The sequence below is a fragment of the Salvelinus sp. IW2-2015 genome, linkage group LG36, assembly GCF_002910315.2.
Source record: "Salvelinus sp. IW2-2015 linkage group LG36, ASM291031v2, whole genome shotgun sequence".
Classification (NCBI taxonomy): Eukaryota; Metazoa; Chordata; class Actinopteri; order Salmoniformes; family Salmonidae; genus Salvelinus; species Salvelinus sp. IW2-2015.
The window spans coordinates 23,770,011-23,791,931 of NC_036875.1; the positions used below are offsets into that span (position 1 = coordinate 23,770,011).

Below are 21,921 nucleotides of genomic sequence, written 5' to 3' on the forward strand. Positions count from 1 at the left end.
TCTCTACTCCCCTCCCTCTGTCCGGTCTGTCTAACTCTCTCCTCTCTAACCCTTCCTCTCACATCCCAATCTGCTCCTCTCTTCCTCTGGTCGGTCTGGTCTAAACTCTTCTCTCCTAACCCCTTCCTCTCACTCACTTTCTCTCACTTCTCTGGATCGGGTCTGTCTAACTCTCTCTCTCTAAACCCCTTCCTCTCACTCCATCTTCTCTCCGCTTCTCGTGTCGGGTCTGTCTAACATCTCTCTCTCGCTCTAGACGCCCTTCGCTCTCACTCCATCTCTCTCTCTCTCCTTCTCTGTCGGTCTGGTCTAATCTCTCCTCTAACCCTTCCTCTCACTCCATCTACTCTCTCCTACTTCGTCGGTCTGTGCTAACTCTCTTCTCTCTAACCCCTTCCACTCGTCTCACGACTCCAATCTCTCTCATCCTTCTCTGGTCGGTCTGTCTAACGGTTCTCTCTCTCTCCCTTCCTCTCACTCCCTCTCTCTCGTCCATATCTTCTGTCGGTTGTCCTAACACTCTCTCTCTCTCTAACCCCTTCCTCTCATCCATCTCGCTCTTCCCTTCTCTGGTCGTCTGTTCTAACCATCGTCCTCTCTTTACCCTTCCTCTCACTCTCCATCTCTCTCTCCTACTCTCTGTCGGTCTGGTCTAACTCATCTCCTCTCTAACCCTTCTCTCACTCCATCTCTCTCATCCCCTACTCTGGGGTCGGAGTGTCTGTTAACTCTCTTCTCTCTAAACCCCTTCACACTCCTCCATCTCTTTCTCTCCTAAACCTGCTATTGTCGGTCTGGATTTCCTAAAAACGAGTCTCGCTCTCCTCTAACGACGCCCTTCTTCAGGTCCATGAGTCTCCTGCTCTCCTCCTCTGGTCGGTCCTGATCTAAACTCTCTCTCTCTAACACCCTTTCCTCTCACCCATATCGCTCTCACTTCTCTGGTCGGTCTTGTCTAAAACGTCTCCTCTCTTAACCCTTCCTTTCACCTTCATATCGCTGCTTTGTGTGCTCTTCCACACTCGCCTATCCCTCTGTGTCCTCCATCTCTCTTTTCTCCATTTCCATCCCTCACTCCTTCTTTCTCCATCTCTCACCCCTTCTTTCTCCCAATCTCTTCCTCCACACCCCTCCTCCTCTCTAAAACCCGCTGCTGCTGTCTGTCCAGAACACCGTGCCCTGCCAATCACAGCCAGTTTCATCAAACCCATGCCAGACAGGAATGAATATTGCAGAAGACTCACCTACGGGGGTCATGCATATTCATGAGGCTGCCGATGAAGAGCTCATCACAGGAGGTGGTGTCAGTCCCCTGTTCATCATTTTCTGCTGCTACGTTCTTAAATAGTGTTTTCTCTCGCGCATTTATGATCAATGTCATTCATGAAAAGACCTTGACGAGCTGAGAAATCATTGGATACATAATCTCGCAGGGGTTGGGTTAAAATGATAGGGAACCATTTCGGGTTGAATGCTATTCAGTTGTGTGCACGAAACTTTAGGTATACATCCCCTATCCCAAAATGGCACCCTATAGAAATAGTTGGGATGCCATTTGGGACAATGACAATTGTTATATACTAACCCCACTCAGCCTAGGGGCCTGCTAAGTCTCTCTCACTACACAAGGCCTTTGGTATGAGTGATGCTCTCAAGTCACAGTTATCTATAAAGTCAAAGAGGTTGCAACATCGTGAGACTTTTGGAACGCTTGCGAAATAGACCATCAGATCCCGTCCGGCGATTTGGGGTTTGAGAATCAACGAGAGGAGTTGACAAATTAAATTCCTTAGGTTGTTATAATTTGGCTCCCTGTAATCAAACCATAGCGTCGAGCTAATGTCTTAAGTAGTATGAACATGGTTTATTCCTCCTTTCTCCCAACCCACGTGAAAGTGACAAAGTGGACACCCCGTGTGTGTGTGTGTGTGTGTGTGTGTGTGTGTGTGTGTGTGTGTGTGCAACAGGCTCAGATTTGTTCTACTCTCCCTCAGCTCTGTGTAATCTCTCACCAGTACAAGAGATAGTGAGTACTGCTGAGATCCTGTGTATGATTTTTAAAGGGGAAAAGGGGCGAAAAGGGGTGAAAGGGGCCTATTCTGTGAATTGGGAGCTAATCAGATACGAGATGATATATGAGAAGATGATAATTTTATAAGTTAACCTTGAAGTAAACGCTACTGAGGGTGTGGCTAGAATACCTTAGTCCCGCTGGGTCTCCCAGTGAGGAAACAGACCAAATTAAACACGGCCAAAGAGCCCTGCACTGCCATAGCCAGGCATAATTAAATGACCAGTTAATTAACATTCAGCCCCTCACTCTCCTAAAACAGAGTGAGTGTTTTCTCTTTGTTGGAAAATTAAACAAGATTCTGTGTGTGTGTGTGTTTGTGTGTGTGTGTATGTGTGTATGTGTGTATGTGTGTATGTGTGTATGTGTGTGTGTGTGTGTGTGTGTGTGTGTGTGTGTGTGTGTGGCGGTTGGAGTTTGTTAGCAGTGTGCAGAGCACGTGGCATCGTTAGGAGCACACACTTTTACGCTCTCTAAGAAGCTAATCGAAACCACCCCCTTTCTCCTCCTTCCCTGAGTGTGTCCAATGTATCGTCAGAAGGTGTTAATGGCAGTGTGCTGCCGAGCCCAGATAAAGATTTATCAGTGGTGTAAAGCACACAATGACCACAAACACAGCCCCATTCACATCCAGAACGCAGGCAGGAATACAAACTTTATGTCCAACACATGCACACGTTCCATCTTCACTCTCCTCATAGCTATATGCCACAACTCTGTGAAGCGGTTCTTTATTTGCCCAGCCAAGTGCGGGAACAGATGAAAACATATTTTGGGAAGTATTTTACGGTCCAGGAGGTGGGAAAGAAAGTGCACTGTTAAGGCTGTGCTCTGTAGTATCTTTCCAACCTCTTACCATCACTCTCTACCAGTCTAATCAGAACACTGCCCATCTGTCTGAACTCAATGAAACGCTATCAACTACAGTCCACAGACCGTTGTAAAACAGCCCAACCATAGGGATGTACAGTATTCAATAGTATATAGAACAAAGAAACCTTCTAGAATTCCTCCAGACAGCCAGTCTCATCACCTGCCAGGACATGAATATTCAGCAGGCTCACCTACAGGCTCATGTATATTCATGAGGCTCCAATGAAGAACTCCGACAGGAAGGTGTTGTGGTTCTCTGGTTCATATTTTGGTGCTTTATGATCTTTCTTCTGAAAGGTGTGACACCAGGGACATTGGATGCATCCCAAATGGCACCAAATTACCTACATGGTGCACTACTTTTCACCAGAACCCTATGTGCCCTGGTCAAAATACTGTACTATTATATAGGGAATTGGGTGCAATTTGGGCCAGAGACAATGTGATTAGACCCCACTCAGCCTAATGGCCCACTATTGTCTCTCCACCTACACGGGCCTTTTGGTGAAATATGTTTCAGTATTTCAGGCATAAAAGTCCTCAGAGGTGTCATTGAGGCAGTGGGGAAGAAATAAGTCAAAGAGAAAGAGAGAGAGGACATGGGGGATTAGAGGATGAATGGAGAAGGTAGATGAATTAAATAAAGAAAGAGCAGATCAGGTTGAAGAGACAGGAGGAGCAGCAAAAAGATGAGGGAAGAGGGATCATGGGAGATGTGGGGAAGCTAAAAGAAAAGAGGGGGCAAAGAAGAAAAGAGAGAGAGAGTTCTCCTGGGAGGATTTAGGACCAGAGGGGGGTCTCTTGGGTTTCAACTCAGGGATGCTTAACGTCTTAAACCCGGCCTGCTCCGCCCTTAGCATTAGCCTAGCCACAGGCTGAGCCCAGAACCGATATACAACACCAAGGGCTCAGACACACTCTGATCCCYGAGGACGGCTCAATCCAGCTGGGTCGCTCCCCCGGCCCGAAGCCCTGCCTCTGGGGAGAGGTCGGAGCGGGTTCCCTTTGGGGAGGGATGAGGGATGGGCCTCTACTCTGGCTGAGGAGCCGCTGTTCCTCTCTTCTTCTGCTATAATAGGGAGCCTAATTTCTATGCTAATGATGCCGATGTATCTCTGATCCTTTTGTGTCAAAAGGAGATTACCCCCTCATCTCACACTCCCGCCGCAACGTCATTAAGATTGAGGTAATTATGGGGATCTGCACACGCCCAATGGCAGCCTCACACACCCAGCTGCCTTTCTCCTCTGTCTCCTGCTCGCTGTCTCAGAGACTGATCGCTGGACTCTGCCTGGCCTAACTGGAAAGGGGGAGGCGAGGGAGGAAGAGAGGGAAGGAGAGGGAGAGAAGGCGAGCAGAGAGGGAGAGAGGCAAGGGGGGTCAGGGCAGGGGAACTCTAGGTACTGATTAATGACCCCCCAGAAGCAGGCAGGGAAATGGGATAGAATAAAGCGATGTGTGTGTGGGTCCGTGCGATGTGTGTGTGGGTCCATGTGATGTGTGTGGGTCCATGTGATGTGTGTGTGGGTCTGTGCGTGTGTGGGTGGGTCCGTGCGTGTGTGTGTGTGGGTCTGTGCGTAGGTCCGTGCGTGTGTGGGTCCATGTGATGTGTGTGTGTGTGTGGGTCCATGTGTGTGAGGGGAAAGTGAGTCTCTGTCAGTAAACATAAAACACTTTATGTCCATTAAACCAGTGCTGGAATGTGGTCATAGATATTGTTGAGGGAAGCCAGTGCTGACTGCTGGCTGCAGAACAGTCTCTGGCCTGGAGATGAATGACAGAGAGAGAGAGGACACAATAGACTGTGTGGAGTGTAGTGTAGTGTATTAGGGGGGGGGGGGAGTATGTGTGTTTTTAGAGATTGTGTGTGTGTGTCCTTGTATGTCCCGAGCAGTAGGTGTGTGTGTGGTGGGCTGTCTGTGCAGTCTGTGAGGAAGACAGAGAGATGAGCTGACCTTGAGTGTCTGAATCAGACATGATTCATCAAAAGCCTTTTATGAAAGTATTTTCTCACACAATAGCTCTTAATTTCACCGCCTACTGTGTGTGTGAATGTGTGTGTGKGGGGGGAATAGGAAGGGGGGCTTGGAGTGCAGATATCTAATCCGACAGTAGGAGACACACCAGTGCCTGGGGGGTTAGCTCAAACATGATAAGATGTCATATCCCAGTCACAACCCCTTCAGCCATGTCACAACACCACTGTAAAAACACCACAGCAACATCTGAAGAGACATGAGGGGAGAGGGAGAGAAAATGAACAGAGGACGAATAGGAAGGCAAGATGGGTGCAGGAGAGAGAGGGAGAGCGAGAGAGAGAGATAATCTGTCACTGTGGGCAGTAGAAGAAGAGGAAAGAGTAAGGAGAGTAAGGGAGAGAAAGACGGAGGTAGAGAAGACAAGATAAAGAGGAGGAAGGCTATGTCAGGGTGGTTGTGAAACTGAGCCCCGTGGCGTGTGACTGGAGAGTTGGGTGGACGACTCCTCCCTAATGAAGACGGACAGCTGCAATCCATCCACAGATAAGCGGGAACCTCCCGTCACCACGGTGATGGTAACGCTATCAATAACAAGGTTGAAGGAGGAGGGCTGTGCTGGGTGACATGAAGAGAGCGTGGGCACAGAGAGAGATGTTACTGCCATTAACACTGAAGACACTTCACTAGCACTCGGCACCAAGACACCACCAGGAGGGGGTGGGCGGATAGTGAAGGGGTGGGGAAAGGAGGGCAGAGAGAGGAGAGAGAAAGAGCGAAAGAGGGGGAGAGAGAGAAAGACAGAAAGACGGGAGAGAAAGTAGAGACAGAAAGAGGAGAGAGAGAGAGAGAGAGAGGAGAGAGAGAGAGAAGAGGGGGAGAGAGGAGAGAGAGACAGAAAGAAGGGGGAGAGAGGAGAGAGAGAAAGAGGGGAGGGAGAAAAAAAGAGAGGGGAGAAAAAGAAAGAGGGGAGAGAGAAAGACAAAGAGGGGAGAGAGAAAGACAAAGAGGGGAGAGAGAAAGAGGGGGAGGGGAGAGAGAAGATAGAAATAGCAGGGGGACACCCTTTACTGACACAGGTATGATGGACTTGTCATCAAATGTATACTGTATCAGCTACAAAGAGCTGCTTTGTCAGCTCTTCAACCCATACTGTATGTCTGCTTCCCAAATGGCACCCTATTCCCTATAGAGTGCCCTACTTTTGACTATAGTTTGAGCAGGGCTCTGGTCAAAAGCAGTGCACTATATAGGGAATAGGGTGCCATTTTTGACTCAGCCTATGTGGGCTAGTTCCAGTAATAATCAGCATACTGTTCTTGTAGTCTAGCGGTTAAGAGCGATGGGCCAGTAACCGGTCGCTGGTTCGAATCCCAGAGCCGAGTAGGTGAAACATCTGCCGAAGTGTCCTTGAGCAAGGCACTTAACCCTAATTGCTCCTGTAAGTTGCTCTGGATAAGTGTCTGCTAAATGACGAAAATGTCMAAATGTACAGCATGTAGGCTAGAGGTGTGGACCCCCCAGATCTCTCTCTCTCTACAGGAAGTAGGACACCATCATCTCCCTTTTTATTCCAGCACAGCCTACAACCAGGGAACGTTAATATCACATTCCTCAAACTATGTGGACGCACACACACACACGAGAAAATGTATTAAATTCCCCAAACGATCATTAATCTGAGCTCCGGCTTCATTACGGAGAATCAGCATAATGGTGTGTGTGTGTGTGTGTGTGTGTGTGTGTGTGTGTGTGTGTGGTGCGCGTTATGAGGAGCTGGTATTAGATTGTGTAGAGATGAGACTGAAGCTTCCCTGGTGATGTGCAGGACTGAACATGTGTCTGCTCTTATTATGTTTTACAGAGAGACAAAGAGAAAACGCAATCAGGAGGAATATAATATTCCTCCTTCCATTTCAAATCAAATCAAATGTTATTTGTCACATACACATGGTTAGCAGATGTTAATGCGAGTGTAGCGAAATGCTTGTGCTTCCAGTTCCGACAATGCAGTAATAACCAACGAGTAATCTAACCTAACAATTCCACAACTACTACCTTATACACACAAGTGTAAAGGGATGAAGAGTATGATACATAAAGATTAATATGAATGAGTGATGGTACAGAACGGCATAGGCAAGATGCAGTAGATGGTATCGAGTACAGTATATACATATGAGATGAGTAATGTAGGGTATGTAAACATAAAAGTGCATAGTTTAAAGTGGCTAGTGATAACATGTATTACATAAAGATGGCAAGATGCAGTAGATGATAGAGTACAGTATATACATATACATTATATTAAGTGGCATTGTTTAAAGTGGCTAGTGATACATTTTTGATCAATTTCCATCAATATCCAATATTAAAGTGAGCTGGAGTTGAGTCAGTATGTTGGCAGCAGCCACTCGATGTTAGTGGTGGCTGTTTAACAGTCTGATGGCCTTGAGATAGAAGCTGTTTTTCCAGTCTCTCGGGACCTGCTTTGATGCACCTGTACTGACCTCGCCTTCTGGATGATAGCGGGGTGAACAGGCAGTGGTCGGTAGGTTGTTTGTCCTTGATGATCTTTAATGGCCTTCCTGTGACATCGGGTGGTGTAGGTGTCCTGGAGGGCAGGTAGTTTGCCCCAGATGATGCGTTGCGCAGACTCTCACACCCTCTGGAGAAGCCTTACGGTTGTGGGGCGGAGCAGTTGCCGTACCAGGCGGTGGATACAGCCCGACAGGATGCTCTCGATTGTGCATCTGTAGATAGTTTTTTTGCTGACAAGCCGAATTTCTGCTGCGCCTTCTTCACAACGCTGTCTGTTTGTCCGTGATGTGTACCGCCGAGGAACTTAAAACGTACTTCCCTCTCCACTACTGTCCTGTCGATGTGGATAGGGGGGTGCTCCCTCTGCTGTTCCTGAAGTCCACATCATCTCCTTGTGTTTTGTTGACGTTGAGTGTGAGGTTATTTTCCTGACACCACACTCCGAGGGCCCTCACCTCCTCCCTGTAGGCCGTCTCGTCGTTGTTGGTAATCAAACCTACGTAGTGTCGCCGCAAACTTGATGATTGAGTTTGGAGCGTGCATGGCCACGCAGTCGTGGGTGAACAGGGATACAGGAGAGGGCTCAGAACGCACGCCTTGTGGGCCCGAGTGTTTAGGATCAGCGGGTGGAGATGTTGTTACCTACCCTCACCCCATGGGGGCGGCCCGTCAGGAAGTCCAGTACCAGTGGCCACAGGGCGGGGTCGAGACCCAGGGTGTTTGGAGGTACTATGGTGTTAAATGCTGAGCTGTAGTCGAATGACACGCTTTATCACATAGGTATTCCCCTTGTCCAGATGGGTTAGGGCAGTGTGCATGTGGTGGTTGCGATTGCGTCGTCTGTGGACCTATTGGGCGGTAAGCAAATTGGAGTGGGAGGTGTCAGGTAGGGTGGAGGTGATATGGTCTTGACTAGTCTTCTCAAGCACTTCATGATGACGGAAGTGAGTGCTACGGGCGGTAGTCCGTTTAGCTCAGTTACCTTAGCTTCTTGGGAACAGAACAATGGTGGCCTCTTGAAGCATGTGGAACAGCAGACTGGGATAGGATTGATTGAATATGTCCGTAAAACACGCCAAACAGCTGGTCTGCGCATGCTCTGAGGACACGGCTGGGGATGCAGTCTGGGCCTGCAGCCCTTGCGAGGTTTACACGTTTAAATGTTTTTACTCACCTCGGCTGCAGTGAAGAGGAGCCCGCAGGTTTTTGGTTAGCGGGCCCGTCAGTGGCACTGTATTGTCCTCAAAGCGAGCAAAGAAGTTATTTAGCTGTCTGGAAGCAAGACATCCTGTCCGCGACGGGGTGGTTTTCTTTTTGTAATCCGTGATTGACTGTAGACCCTGCCACATACCTCTTGTGTCTGAGCCGTTGAATTGCAACTCTACTTTGTCTCTATACTGACGCTTAGCTTGTTGACTGCCTTGCGGAGGGAATAGCTACACTGTTTGTATTCGGTCATGTTTCCGGTCACCTTGCCCTGGTTAAAAGCAGTGGTCCAGACTTTCAGTTTCGTATGCGATGCTGCCATCAATCCGCGGTTTCTGGTTGGGAATGTTTTAAATAGTTGTTGTGGGTACGACATCTCCGATGCACTTTCTAAATGAACTCGCTCACCGAATCAGCGTATTCGTCAATGTTGTGTTGGACGCGAATGTGGACATATCCCAATCCATGTGATCGAAGCAGTCTTGAAGCGTGGAATCAGATTGGTGGACCAGCGTTGAACAGACCTGAGCGCGGGAGTCTTCTTTGTTTTAGTTTCGGTCTGTAGGCTGGAAGCAACAAAATGGAGTCGTGGTCAGCTTTTCCGAAAGGAGGGCAGGGGGGGCCCTTATATGCGTCGCGGAAGTTAGAAATAACAATGATCCAGGGTTTTACCAGCCCTGGTTGCGCAATCGATATGCTGATAGAATTTAGGGAGTCTTGTTTCAGATTAGCCTTGTTTAAATCCCAGCTACAATGAATGCAGCCTCAGGATATTGTGGTTTCCAGTTTACATAGGAGTCAAATAAAGTTCGTTCAGGGCCATCGATGTGTCTGCTTGGGGGGAATATATATGGCTGTGATTATAATCGAAGAAGAATTCCCTTGGTAGATAATGGGGTCGACATTTGATTGTGAGGAATTCTAAGTCAGGTGAGGCAGAAAGGACTTGAGTTCCTGTATGTTGTTATGATCACACCAACATTCTCGTTAATCATAAGGCATACCCCCCCGCCCCTCTTCTTTACAGAAAAGATGCTCGTTTTGTCGGCGCGATGCCGTGAAGACACAGCTGGCTAGCACCGACTCGATGAGCTGTCGTCGAGTTGTATGTCCCCAGTGTGTCTGGAGTGCGCGTGAAGCAAACCAGTAGAGCTGTTACAACGCCGTTACTGATAGGTTGAGTGAGCCTTTTCGCTGGAGCAAAGAACGTTACAGTCTCTGAATGTCTCTCGGAAGGCACCCTTGCTCGGATTTCATTCAACGTTGTTGTTCAAAGAGACTGAACATTGGCGAGTAGTATGCTAGGGAGTGGTGCGGCGATGTGCCCGTCTCCGGAGCCTGACAGAGACCGCTTCGTTTGCCCCTTTTACGGGGACGTTGTTTAGGTTCGCCGGCTGGGTTCAGATCCATTGTCTGGGTGGAAGGCAAAACACAGGATCCGCTTCGGAAAGTCATATTCCTGGTCGTAATGATGGTGAGGTTGACCATTGCTCTTATATTCAGTAGTTCCTCCGCGACTGTATGTAATAAAACCTAGATTACCTGGGGTACCAATGTAAGAAATAACACGTAAAAAAAACTAAATACTGCATAGTTTCCTAGGAACGCGAAGCGAGGTGCCATCGTCTTGTCGGCGCCGGAAGCATTTGGTGTGCTGTGAGCCGTGTGTCAGACTATATTGAAGCATGTTCCAATATAAAATAATTACACTCATGCACAGGGACAGAATCCCAGGATTTGTGTGTGTGTGGTGTGTGTGTCTGGTAGCCTCTAATCTAGGGTTAAATTCAGTCAATGTGTTCAAGGAATCAGAGTTTCCATAGGAGGGACATAGGAGAACAGACGCTGCTGCCTCCTTCTGCAGGCAGAAAAGCTCTTATGTTCCTGGAGAAGACCGAACACACCTACACAGAGGGGCTGAGGTTGGGGCTGGTGCTCTGTAGGGCTGGGGCTCGTGTAGGGCTGGGAATCTGTAGGGCTGTATGGAGCTGGTGCTCTGTAGGCTTGTAGGGGCTGGGCTCTGTGGAGGGCTGGGCCTCTGTAGGGCTGTATGGAGCTGGTGCCTCTGTAGGGCTGGGGCTCTGTAGGGCTGTATGGAGCTGGTGCTCTGTAGGGCTGGGGCTCTGTAGGGCTGGGGCTGTGTAGGGCTGTAGGGAGTGGGGCTCTGCAGGGCTGGGGCTCTGTAGGGCTGTATGGAGCTGGTGGCTCTGTAGCACATATGTCAGAGTCAAGGCCCGCGGGCCCATCCGGCCCGCGAGAAGGTTTTTTACGGCCCCTGGGATGATCTTGATTTATTATTAGAACCGGCCCGCAGACCGCAGCAGAGCCGGCAGCCGCAGATTCTTTTACACGCACCAATACTACATTTCCCACAATGCAACGGGACGCACCGAGCAGTAGGCTGCTTCATTTCAATATTTATTTGGCACAGGCAGTCGTCAGCATCACAGTAAAATTAACTTTCTCAGATACCCCATGCAAAATGGCAAAACGGAAGGTGGACACTGAGAACCGGGGGTTTCAACCAAGGTGGGAGTCGGAGTATATGTTCAGGAGGTAGCTGGAAAAACCTGTGTGTCTTCTGTGTGGAGAAGTGTGGCGGTACTGAAAGAGTATATCTGAGACGACATTATGAAACGAAACACAGCGGACAAAAAGAATATGGACATGGAACAAGGCTACAAAAGGCAGAGGATTAAAACGAGGCCCCAAATCTCGACAGGCCTCTGTTTCAAAAAAAGCCAATCACAAGAAATTTAGCCCACTTTTGCTAAAAAATAGAAAATATAGGCTACTGATGGTGCCTTGAATACCGGTTTCTTTCATTAATGTTCATTGTTATGGGGGATTTTTATATAAAGGAAATTTGTCTTTTGTGTCCTGTTGAAAATTAAAGATTCTGGACAGAGCCATAAGAAAATATTGCTTATTTATCTGATCATATTGAATATATTTGTTAGGTTTTCAGTAGGTTCAATTAGGGTTCATCTAGACTATATGCGTCATTTAAAATTTTTTTCAATGAACATTCGAACAGTCCCGGCCTCGGCTTGTAGCTAAATTTTTTATTTGGCCCTCCGTCATTGACTTTGACACCCTGCTTCTCTGTAGGGCTGTAGGGGCTGGGGCTCTGTAGGGCTGTAGGGGCTCTGTAGGGCTGTATGGAGCTGGTGCTCTGTAGGGCTGGGGCTCTGTAGGGCTGTATGGGGAGCTGGTGCTCTGTAGGGGCTGGGGCTCTGTAGGGCTGTAGGGAGAACTTGGCTCTGTAGGGCTGTAGGGAGCTGGGGCTCTTGGTAGGGGGGCTGTAGGGAACTGGGGCTCTGTAGGGAGCCTATGCTGGGTCTATGCTGGGTCTGGTGAGGGGCTATGCTGGTGATGGGTCTATGCTGGGTCTGGTGATGGGGCTATGCTGGGTCTGGGCTATGCTGGCGGTGCTTTGATGCTGGTGATGGGGCTTATGCTGGGTCTGGGGTAGCGCTAGAGCCAAGGCCTCACACGTTCCATCTCTTTAGTCCTTTCTAGCACTTCACACGTCATCAGCCCAGCAGAGGCCCAGTGCAGTCAGAGGCACTGTCCCATCACAGGGAGGGAGCTGCAAACTGCATGTATGCAGAGTATGCATATGAGTAGCATTATGCAGTCCTAGGCTTGGGAGATATACGTTTCTACCGGGGTATTTCCAAATACCAACGGTATGATTTTCAATACTGTTAAAAAAAAAGCTATAAGTATAACTATGAGAAATCTAAGATGTGTCAAATAAATTATCTCCAGCTATGCATTTGGTTTACTAACTGGCTTAGATGTCAGCTTCTTGGTTACAGCAGAGACATTCAATCCCTCCTGGATCAAGACCCTGTTGCCTAAATGTTTTGTGCGTCTGTCCAATAGCGCCCCTTGTGTGCACATTCGGTAATACTGCATAACACCCTATGGCACAGAAACGGTATGAAATCTGGTAACGCCAACCATAGCAGTCAGTCTCACACACAACACACACACACACACACACACACACACACACACACACACACACACAACACACACAACACACAACACACCACACACACACCAACACACACACCACACACACACACACCACACACACACACACACACCACACACACACACACACACACACACACACGGTGGTGAGGAAGCTCATACATATTGAGCAGGCTGGTGGGTCAGTGTACAGGCACTCTGGAAGCATGATTTAAAGTCTCTCAATAATGGATTTGGTCAGAATGCTGTGTGATGCTCCAGCTCTGCTCACACCTCATTACCCCCACTCTCCTGTTCCGCTCGTTTCTGCTTCTTTGAGAGAGAAAGTGGAAACGGCAAATGTCAGCCTCTCATTTAGTGAAGAGTGGTTAACATTTAAGAAAACAGCTAGGGGAAAACAGAAGAGACGGCCTACATTCTGACAGATGAATCACGGCTCTAAATGGAGCAATGTGACACGCGCGCCCGCGTGTGTGTGTGTCAGGCCTAGTTGAGGAGGAAAACAGGATTTGACTAAAACAACAGAAAGAAAGTATGGAGGAGCCAATGGGGGAGCTGGATTAGTCCACCTCACAGCCAATCAAATACTCCTGTGAGCCCAAGCCTATACATGGACTCATATAGCCACCATAACTGATCACTTCATCATGGTAACTCATGCCATTGCCAATGTAACCGATCACATTGTCACAGTAACTGATAGCTTTTCCAAGGTAACTGATCACGTTGTCATGGAGACAGTGCGGAGCCAGAAGAGAGTGAAAGAGAGCTCCATTGATTTTCTAAATGTGTGTGCGCGTGTCATTGGTCCTCTTCACTAGGGGTAAAGACAGTAAAGTGCACATCAGGGAAACTAAACAAGCGTGCAGGATGATAAATCGATTGCCAAATGGCTCCTGAAGGGTCTTGTGTTCAGCTTGAGTGGCTAAGGTCAGAACACTGTCTGTCCCTGTGCTGCTTCAGAGCACAGACCTGTGTGTGTGTGTGTGTGTGTGTGTGTGTGTGTGTATGTGTGTGTGTGTGTGTGTGTGAGCATATGGTTTGAGGTTGCTGTGTTTGTGAGAGAGAGGGAGTGGGACAGAGAGAGAAACCCTGTATAGTTGACTATATTCTAATGGCTAGCTGTCTTATTGATCAGCAGAGTCACTGAGCTCATCTCCCTGCTGAGTTGTAATCAGCATCACCTTGACACATCAGTAGTACATCAGTCACACACACAGCTTGTCTCAGTGACAGTAAAGTGGTATAACCCCACACAGCCTGTCTCAGTGACAGTAAAGTGGTATAACCCCACACAGCCAGTCTCAGTGACAGTAAAGTGGTATAACCCCACACAGCCTKTCTCAGTGACAGTAAAGTGGTATAACCCCAGGCTGATCCTCCCACTAACAGCCTCACAGGCAGGATAAAAGAAACACCGCAGGTGTAGAGCTTGCCTCCAGTGCTTTCCTAAAGCCATTACCATTAAGCAGGAGCTTCCTGTGTGTGTGTGTGGACCAGAAGTCCCCACAAGAATAGTAAACAAACAAAAWTTGGACCAACTGGGGACATTTTGTTGAACCCCACAAGGTCAAATGCTATTTCTAGGGGGTTTAGGGTTAAGGTTAGAATTAGGTTTAGGAGCTAGGGTTAGTTTTAGGGTTAGAGTATGTGTTAGGGTAAATAGGAGTTTGAATGGGACTGAATTGTGTGTGCCCACATGGTTAGCTGTACAAGACTCTGTGTGTGTGTATGTGTATGTGTATGTGTATGTGTGTGTGTGTGTGTGTGTGGATGGTGAAGGAAAACAGAGAGCAACACATGGCACACCCACACACTTTAATGAGGTAGTGCACATTGCACAAACAGAAACACTCCTCAGCTCAAGGCCAGAGTGGCAGTAATGTCATTCAGTCTCCTCACAGAGAAACTACATAAACTACCTGGGAACCCAGGAACACAAGCACTGACATTAACCTCCACTACACACAAACTCTGCCTCAACGTCATCAGTGGGTTGTTCAGTGTGTAACAGCCACCCCTATCACCACCCCTGCCCCCACAGCGACAAGATCACCAGGTCATGGATTGGCCTATCCAGCCATCTCCAGACCCACGGCCAGCCAGCCAGCCAGACCCACACCACAACCCTGACCCCTGGAGGGAAATCATAGTCGACAATGAGGGATCCCAAATGAAAGGTATACAGTGTGTGTGGGTGTGAGCGAATAAACGCCTATTATTGCAGCAGTGCGTGATGCCATGGGGTGTAGTTAGTGAATTGTTGATGAGGGAAAGAGTTCAAGGACCTTTCTTTCTATTCCTCCTTTTTCCCACCCATTATTTTCCTCTCTGTTCACTACCTCTAGTGGGGACATTACACTGCTCCATTAGGAGGTTCAGCCCTGCCCAGTGCTACACACGCACAGAAACACGCACGCACGCAAGCACTCTCTCTCTCACACACACACAATTAGTCCGTAAAAAGAGAGCGAGAGCAATTACACCAGAGAGCGAGCGCAATTAGAGGAGAGAGAGAGCGCAATTACAGCAGAGAGAGACTAATATCTATAGGTCCATGGCACCACAGACCTAATGGGCAGAACACACAATGCTAATACAGGACTCACTCCTCAGACTGTACAGGACTCTCACAGAACAAAGGAGGACAGGGAGGAGAAAACCTGTGCAGCATAAGTTCACCTCTAAACATTCCCCGACCTCAGGCCTACCGCAGTCATTCTGTGGGTGTCGCTTTATTGTGTGTTAATTAATATCCAGAAGTGTGGTTGGTTGGCCACATGGCTCAAGGCGTGTGTGTGTCTCCCACCTGGCTGTAACACGCTGATCCCCAGCAGGTTAGACGTCCTGTTGGCCACTTTGCTCCAGGTGTTGTCGTAGTTCCTCCTCCAGAGGAGGGCGGAGCACTGATATGTCCCCGCCTCCCTACGCCCAGCACGCGTCACAGACAACCTGAAGTTGGTGTTGGCATGGGAACGGTCCACGGTGGTGCGGGTGCCCTGGCCCAGCAGCTGCTCGCCCCACTGCAGCGTGCCCTCACGGGTAAATGTCACCAGGTCGCGGAACTCGCCCACTGTGCCACCCTCACCATCCTCCCCGGCAGAACCCGAGCTGGTGGGCATGAAGCGCCAGGTGACGGAGGCGGGCACACGAGGGTTATGGCGGGGCTTGACCAGGCACTGGAGATCAAACGAGTCGCCAAAGGTCACGCTAGGCGTCCGCGACGACGCCGACACCACGAAGGAGGATTCTGGGGAAACAGGAAGAGAGGAAATTATGTGTTAATGTTGGATAGTAAGGCTAAATCCCAAACMGACCCCTAGCTCCTATTCCCTAAATTGGATTACTCGTTCCTATTCCCTAATTCCTATTCCCTATACCCTAGTTCCTATTCCATAACTCCTATTTCCTAGCTGCTATTTCCTAGCTGCTATTCCTTAGGCACTTGATGAAGTATGTGAAAGGATTGGAGAGGTAAGCAGTGTGGCAGGTCAGGCAGCATGACAGAGGCCATGGTGGTGACAGACTGAAGGGAGCAACCCTCTGCTTCAATACACAGACAAAAGGGAAGGGAAGGAGTAGGGATTGCACGACCTAGTGGCATTCAGTGAGAGTTGAATAAATTGCCTTCCATCAACAAGTTAGCCGTTAGAATCCATTCACTGTCCTCTGAAACACAACCGTATGGAGAGGTTGTATACTGTGTCTATAGATTATATAACGTATAAGGCTTAGTGTCACGATACCAGAATACTGACTTCGATACTGATACCAGGTTTAGTATCATGATACTCAATACCACAGCAAAAAAAGAAGGCATATTAGCCAAAGTCACAGAATGGCACTTGACAGACAGAACTTTCAAACTCAATATCATTACATTGGACTTTGTTGTTTGTATTTGTATTTATTATGGATCCCCATTAGCTGCTGCAAAGCAGCAGCTACTCTTCCTGGGGTCCAGCAAAATTAAGGCAGTTTAAACAAKTTCCAAACATTACAATACATTCACAGATTTCACAACACACTGTGTGCCCTCAGGCCCCTACTCCACCACTACCACATATACACAGTACTAAATCCATGTATAAACTCAGTTTTTGACAATTCCTGACATTTAATCAGAGTAAAAATGACTCCAACCTAAGTGTATGTAAACTTCTGACTTCAACTGTGTAGTGCGTATGTTATTGTGTGTGTGTGTGTGTGTGTGTGTGTGTGTGTGTGTGCAAATGTTTGTGTTGCTTCACAGTCCCCGCTATTCCATAAAGGTGTTTTTTAATCTGTTTTTTTAATCTAATTTTACTGCTTGCATCAGTTACTTGATATGGAATAGAGTTCAATGTAGTCAGGGCTATATGTAGTACTATGTGCCTCCCATAGTCTGTTCTGGACTTGGACTGTGAAGAGACCACTTGTGGCATGTCTTGTGGGGTATACATGGGTGTCTGAGCTGTGTGCCAGTAGTTTAGACAGACAGCTCGGTGTATTCAACTTGTCAATACCTCTCATAAATAAAAGTAGTGATGAAGTCAATCTCTCCACTTTCAGCCAGGAGAGATTGACATGCATATTTTTAATATTAGCTCTCTGTGTACATCCAAGGGCCAGCCGTGCTGCCCTGTTCTGAGCCAATTGCAATTTTCCTAAGTCCTTTTTTGTGGCACCTGACCACACGACTGAACAGTAGTCAAGGTGCGACAAAACTAGGGCCTGTAGGACCTGCCTTGTTGATAGTGTTGTTTAGACGGCAGAGCATCGCTTTATTATAGACAGACTTCTCCCCATCTTAGCTACTACTGCATCAATATGTTTTGACCATGACAGTTTACAATCTAGTTACTCCAAGCTGTTTAGTCATCTCAACTTGCTCAATTTCCACAAGATTTAGTTGAGGTTTAGGGTTTAGTAAGTATTTTTTTCCAAATACAATGCTTTTAGTCTTAGAAATATTTAGTGCTAACTACCCACTCTGAAACTAACTGCAGCTCTTTGTTGAGTGTTGCCGTCATTTCAGTCGCTGTAGTAGCTGACGTGTATAGTGTTGAGTCATCCGCATACATAGAAACTCTGGCTTTACTCAGTCAGTGGCATGTCGTTAGTAAAAAATTTAAAAAGCAAGGGGCCTAAACAGCTACCCTGGGGAATTCCTGATTCTAACTGGGTTATATTTGATAGGCTTCCATTAAAGAACACCCTCCGTGTTCTGTTAGACAAGTAACTCTTTATCCACATTATAGCAGGGGGTGTAAAGCCATAACACATTGGTTTTTCCAGCAGCAGACTATGATCGATAATGTCAAAAGCTGCACTGAAGTCTAACAAGACAGCCCCCACAATCATGTTATCATCAATTTCTCTCAGCCAATCATCAGTCATTTGTGTAAGTGCTTTGCTTGTTGAGTGTCCTTCCCTATAAGCATGCTGAAATTCTGTTGTCAATTTGTTTACTTTAAAAAAGCATTGTATCTGGTCAAACACATTTTTCCCCAGAAGTTTACTAAAGGGTTGGTAACAGGCTGATTGGTCGGCTATTTGAGCCGGTAAAGGGGGCTTTACTATTCTTGGGTAGCAGAATGACTTTGCTTCCCTATAGGCCTGAGGGCACACGCTCTCTAGTAGGCTTAAATTGAAGATGTGGCAAATAGGAGTGGCAATATTGTCTGCTATTATCGTCAGTAATTTTCCATCTAGATTGTCAGACCCTGGTGGCTTGTCATTGTTGACAGACAATAATTTTTTCAACACATCCACACGGACTTTACAGAATTCAAAAGTACAATTCTTGTCTTTCATAATTTGGTCCGATATACTTGGATGTGTAGTGTCAGCGTTTGTTTCTGGCATGATATCCCTAAGTTTGCTTATCTTGCCAATGAAAAAGTAWTTAAAGTAGTTTGCAATATCAGTGGGCTTTGTGATGAATGAGACATCTGATTCAATAAATGAAGGAGCCGAGTTGGCTTTTTTCCCTAAATTTMATTTAAGGGGCCCCAAAGCTTTTTACTGTCATTCTTTATATAATTTATCTTTGTTTCATAGTGTAGTTTATTTTTATTTAGTTTAGTCACATGATTTCTTAACTTGCAGTACTTTCGTCAATCAGTTGGGCTGCCAGACTTAATTGCCATACCTTTTGCCTCATCCCTCTCAACCATACAATTTTTAAGTTCCTCATCAATCCAAGGGGATTTAACAGTTTTTACAGTCATTTTCTTAATGGGTACGTGCTTATTAGTAACTGGAATAAAGTAGTTTCATAAATGCGTCAAGTGCAGCRTCTGGTTGCYYCTCATTACACAYCACAGACCAGCAAATATTCTTTACATCATCAACATATGAATTACTACAAAACTTATTGTATGACCTCTTATACACTATAWTAGGCCCARYCTTTGGAACTTTGGTTTTCCTAGATTATATTGTGAWCACTACATCCTATGGATTTGGATACTGCTGTAAAGCAAATATCTGCAGCATTAGTAAAAATGTGATCATTACATGTTGATGATTTAATTCCTGTGCTGTTTGTAACTACTCTGGTAAATTGTCTGACTTGTTGCAGGTTGCAGGCACTGGTTACAGTTTGAATTTTTTCCTGAGTGGGCAGCTTGATAGCCAGTCAATATTTAAACCACCCAGAAAATATACTTCTCTGTTGATAACACATACATTATCAAGCATTTCACACATATTTTCCAAATACTGACTGTTAGCACTTGGTCTATAGCAGCTTCCCACAATAATGGGCTTTAGGTGAGGCAGTTGTTGAATGTATGCTTTAATTAATCAATTATACAATACATTTGACTTAGTTGTTTACCCATCTTACTACATAACAACATAATAGTAATAATTTATTTGAATGGTAAATCAAGATGTAGCCTAGGCCTATTCACAATACAGGTGAATGCATATTCAATAGGACACACTGCATGCATTGAGTTATTGACCTGGTTTTAGCTGATTTCATTGTGCTACAGATGAAMAACAATCTATTTCCCTTCCATTTGGGACTTATTTTATTGTACTGATCAACAACATTTGTATAGAAGAAAGCAATCTCTTATTTTATAAGTATCTCTTTAAGCCCCATGAAGTCATTCACGCACACGGTCAGTTCGAGACTCGAGCAAAGATCATCTTGCTATCTGCTTATGCAGCAGAAGTGGTGATACAGCCCAGACTCGCAGGGAGTGTAGTGGTTCCTCAGGACAGGCTAGAGCTGGCCACCAGTAAGTGGATCCGGAGCAGGAAATGGTGCTCTCACACTATAAGGAGACATGGGCTGCGCTAATAGACAGACTTGATCCTCTCTCAGTAGACGACGTGAGACGCATTTCATGTTCTAGTATCGAAAAAGTAGTGAAAAGTCGGTATACCATGCAACACTAATAGGGTTAATGGTCACCGGTGGTTGAACGGGGGAGGACTCTCGTGCTGAGATTAGCACCCATTTACCCAGGGTGCACCGGGGCTTAGTTCTAGAGCCCTGTGCCAACGGAGCACAGATCAATTTATCATGACTGCCCGTGCGGCAGTGAATGTATGCGTGTCTCATCGAAGTGTGTGTGTGTGTGTGTGTGTGATAGCAGAGTTCAAAACTAATGGTGATGCAACACCAAAGAAGGCTCCAGGGAGAGATTTGCTCTAAGAGCTGATACTCGACCTGCTTCTTTCTCTAGCCAATCCAAACCTTCCTCATTAAGATAAGTCACCCTGGTCCAGTTAATAGGGCCAACATAGACCTACACTACACCACTTAGAGAGTTGAGAAAGAGGGGAGATTCCCTGGTACAGTACACTTCACTCCACGCAGATATCCCTCCGTAACATCTTCCATTCTAGTCTGCGATTCATACTGACATCAACCCATTTCAGTATCTTACTGCCCTCATATACATGTATTTCAGAGAGAGAGAGAGAAGCGGTGAGTGAGTTGAGTGAGACCTCTTTCTGATTTTTACAAGATCCGATAATTCATGTCTATGAGACTGTGCAGATTTCTCCATTATTCACTTGTCATCTCTCCCTCCTCCCTTGCTCCCTCCCTCTCTCCTGGCAGTGAGTTGTCCATTGTGTCCTTCAGGGTGTGTAATCGATGGTTTTATGTCCAGACTGTTGGCTACTGCTGGGACAGCAGCCACAGTCCATAATTCTACATTAGACAATAACTCTCCTCTCTCGCTCTCCTTCCATCTCTCGTTCAGCCCTTCCCTCCCTCTCTCTGTCTTCTTCCATCCATCTCCATCACTGTCGGCCTCTGATGGGAGAAAAGTTCACACTGATAATTCCTTTCCTATTATATTACCTTAATATTCCCTTTCCTATGTATATGTCGTTGTGAGTCGATTGTAAGTGTATGCCTATCATGTGTGTGCATGTTTGCTTATGTATGTGTATGTGTTTGTTAGGTCTAAGAACCTGGGCTTGTCATCATCACAGACCTGCCAACCCAATCACTCCTGGGCGCTCTTCAGCCAATCAGCTACCAGGATCCCCTAATGAACACTTTCACCATGGCAACGCATCACCTCTCTGTCAAACCCCAGAGGACACCATCACTAATCCCCAAGGGCCAGACAGCCAACTTGGAAAAAGACGCATTGTGAAAAAAGGGAATGGAAGAACAGAAGGAGAAACAGATTAAAAGGAGAAGAGAGAGAATAGAGGAGAGGATGAACAGAGGAAAAGAGTGCAGGCCTATTTATACCTTGGCTGACTGTCACTGCTCTTCAGAGGAGACTTCAGTAGAGACTGAGGCAAGCAGATGCTACACATCTTGAAGACACAAGGACGCGCGCAGAGGCACAAACACGTGATACAAACACACACAGGGAAACTGACACACATACTGTATACACAGAGACAGGCATACTGTACACACAAATAAAATAAAAATGTGTAGGAACAATAACAAAATAAACATCTACATAATCTACATTCAAGTAACTGCCTGAATAATGGAAACACTTGAGTAAATGAGGGATACAAAGTATATTGAAAGCCGGTGCTTCCACACAGGTGTGGTTCCTGAGTATATTAAGTCATTAACATCCCATCATGCTTAGGGTGATGTATAAAAATTCCCAGTTGCCCATTATTTTGGCTACCATGGCTAGAAGAGATCTCAGTGACTTTGAAAGAGGGGTCTCAAAGGAGCTTAGAGTGTGTGTGTCTCAGTCACCAGATCTCATCCCATTTGAACACTTATGGAAGATTCTGGAGCGGTGGCCATCAACAAAACAC

At 46.7% G+C, this 21,921-nt stretch overlaps 1 protein-coding gene across 1 annotated transcript in view; it reads right to left on the reverse strand.

Moving 5' to 3' along the window:
- Nucleotides 1-21,921, reverse strand: part of igsf3 (immunoglobulin superfamily, member 3) — a 105,450-nt gene that overhangs the window by 16,129 nt on the left and 67,400 nt on the right. Inside the window, exons 7-8 of the mRNA XM_070437629.1 lie at nucleotides 15,482-15,922; nucleotides 5,594-5,601 (exon numbers count right to left, since the gene is read on the reverse strand). Of these exons, the coding sequence (XP_070293730.1) occupies nucleotides 5,594-5,601; nucleotides 15,482-15,922 (449 nt within the window). The remainder of the gene's footprint in view (nucleotides 1-5,593; nucleotides 5,602-15,481; nucleotides 15,923-21,921) is intronic.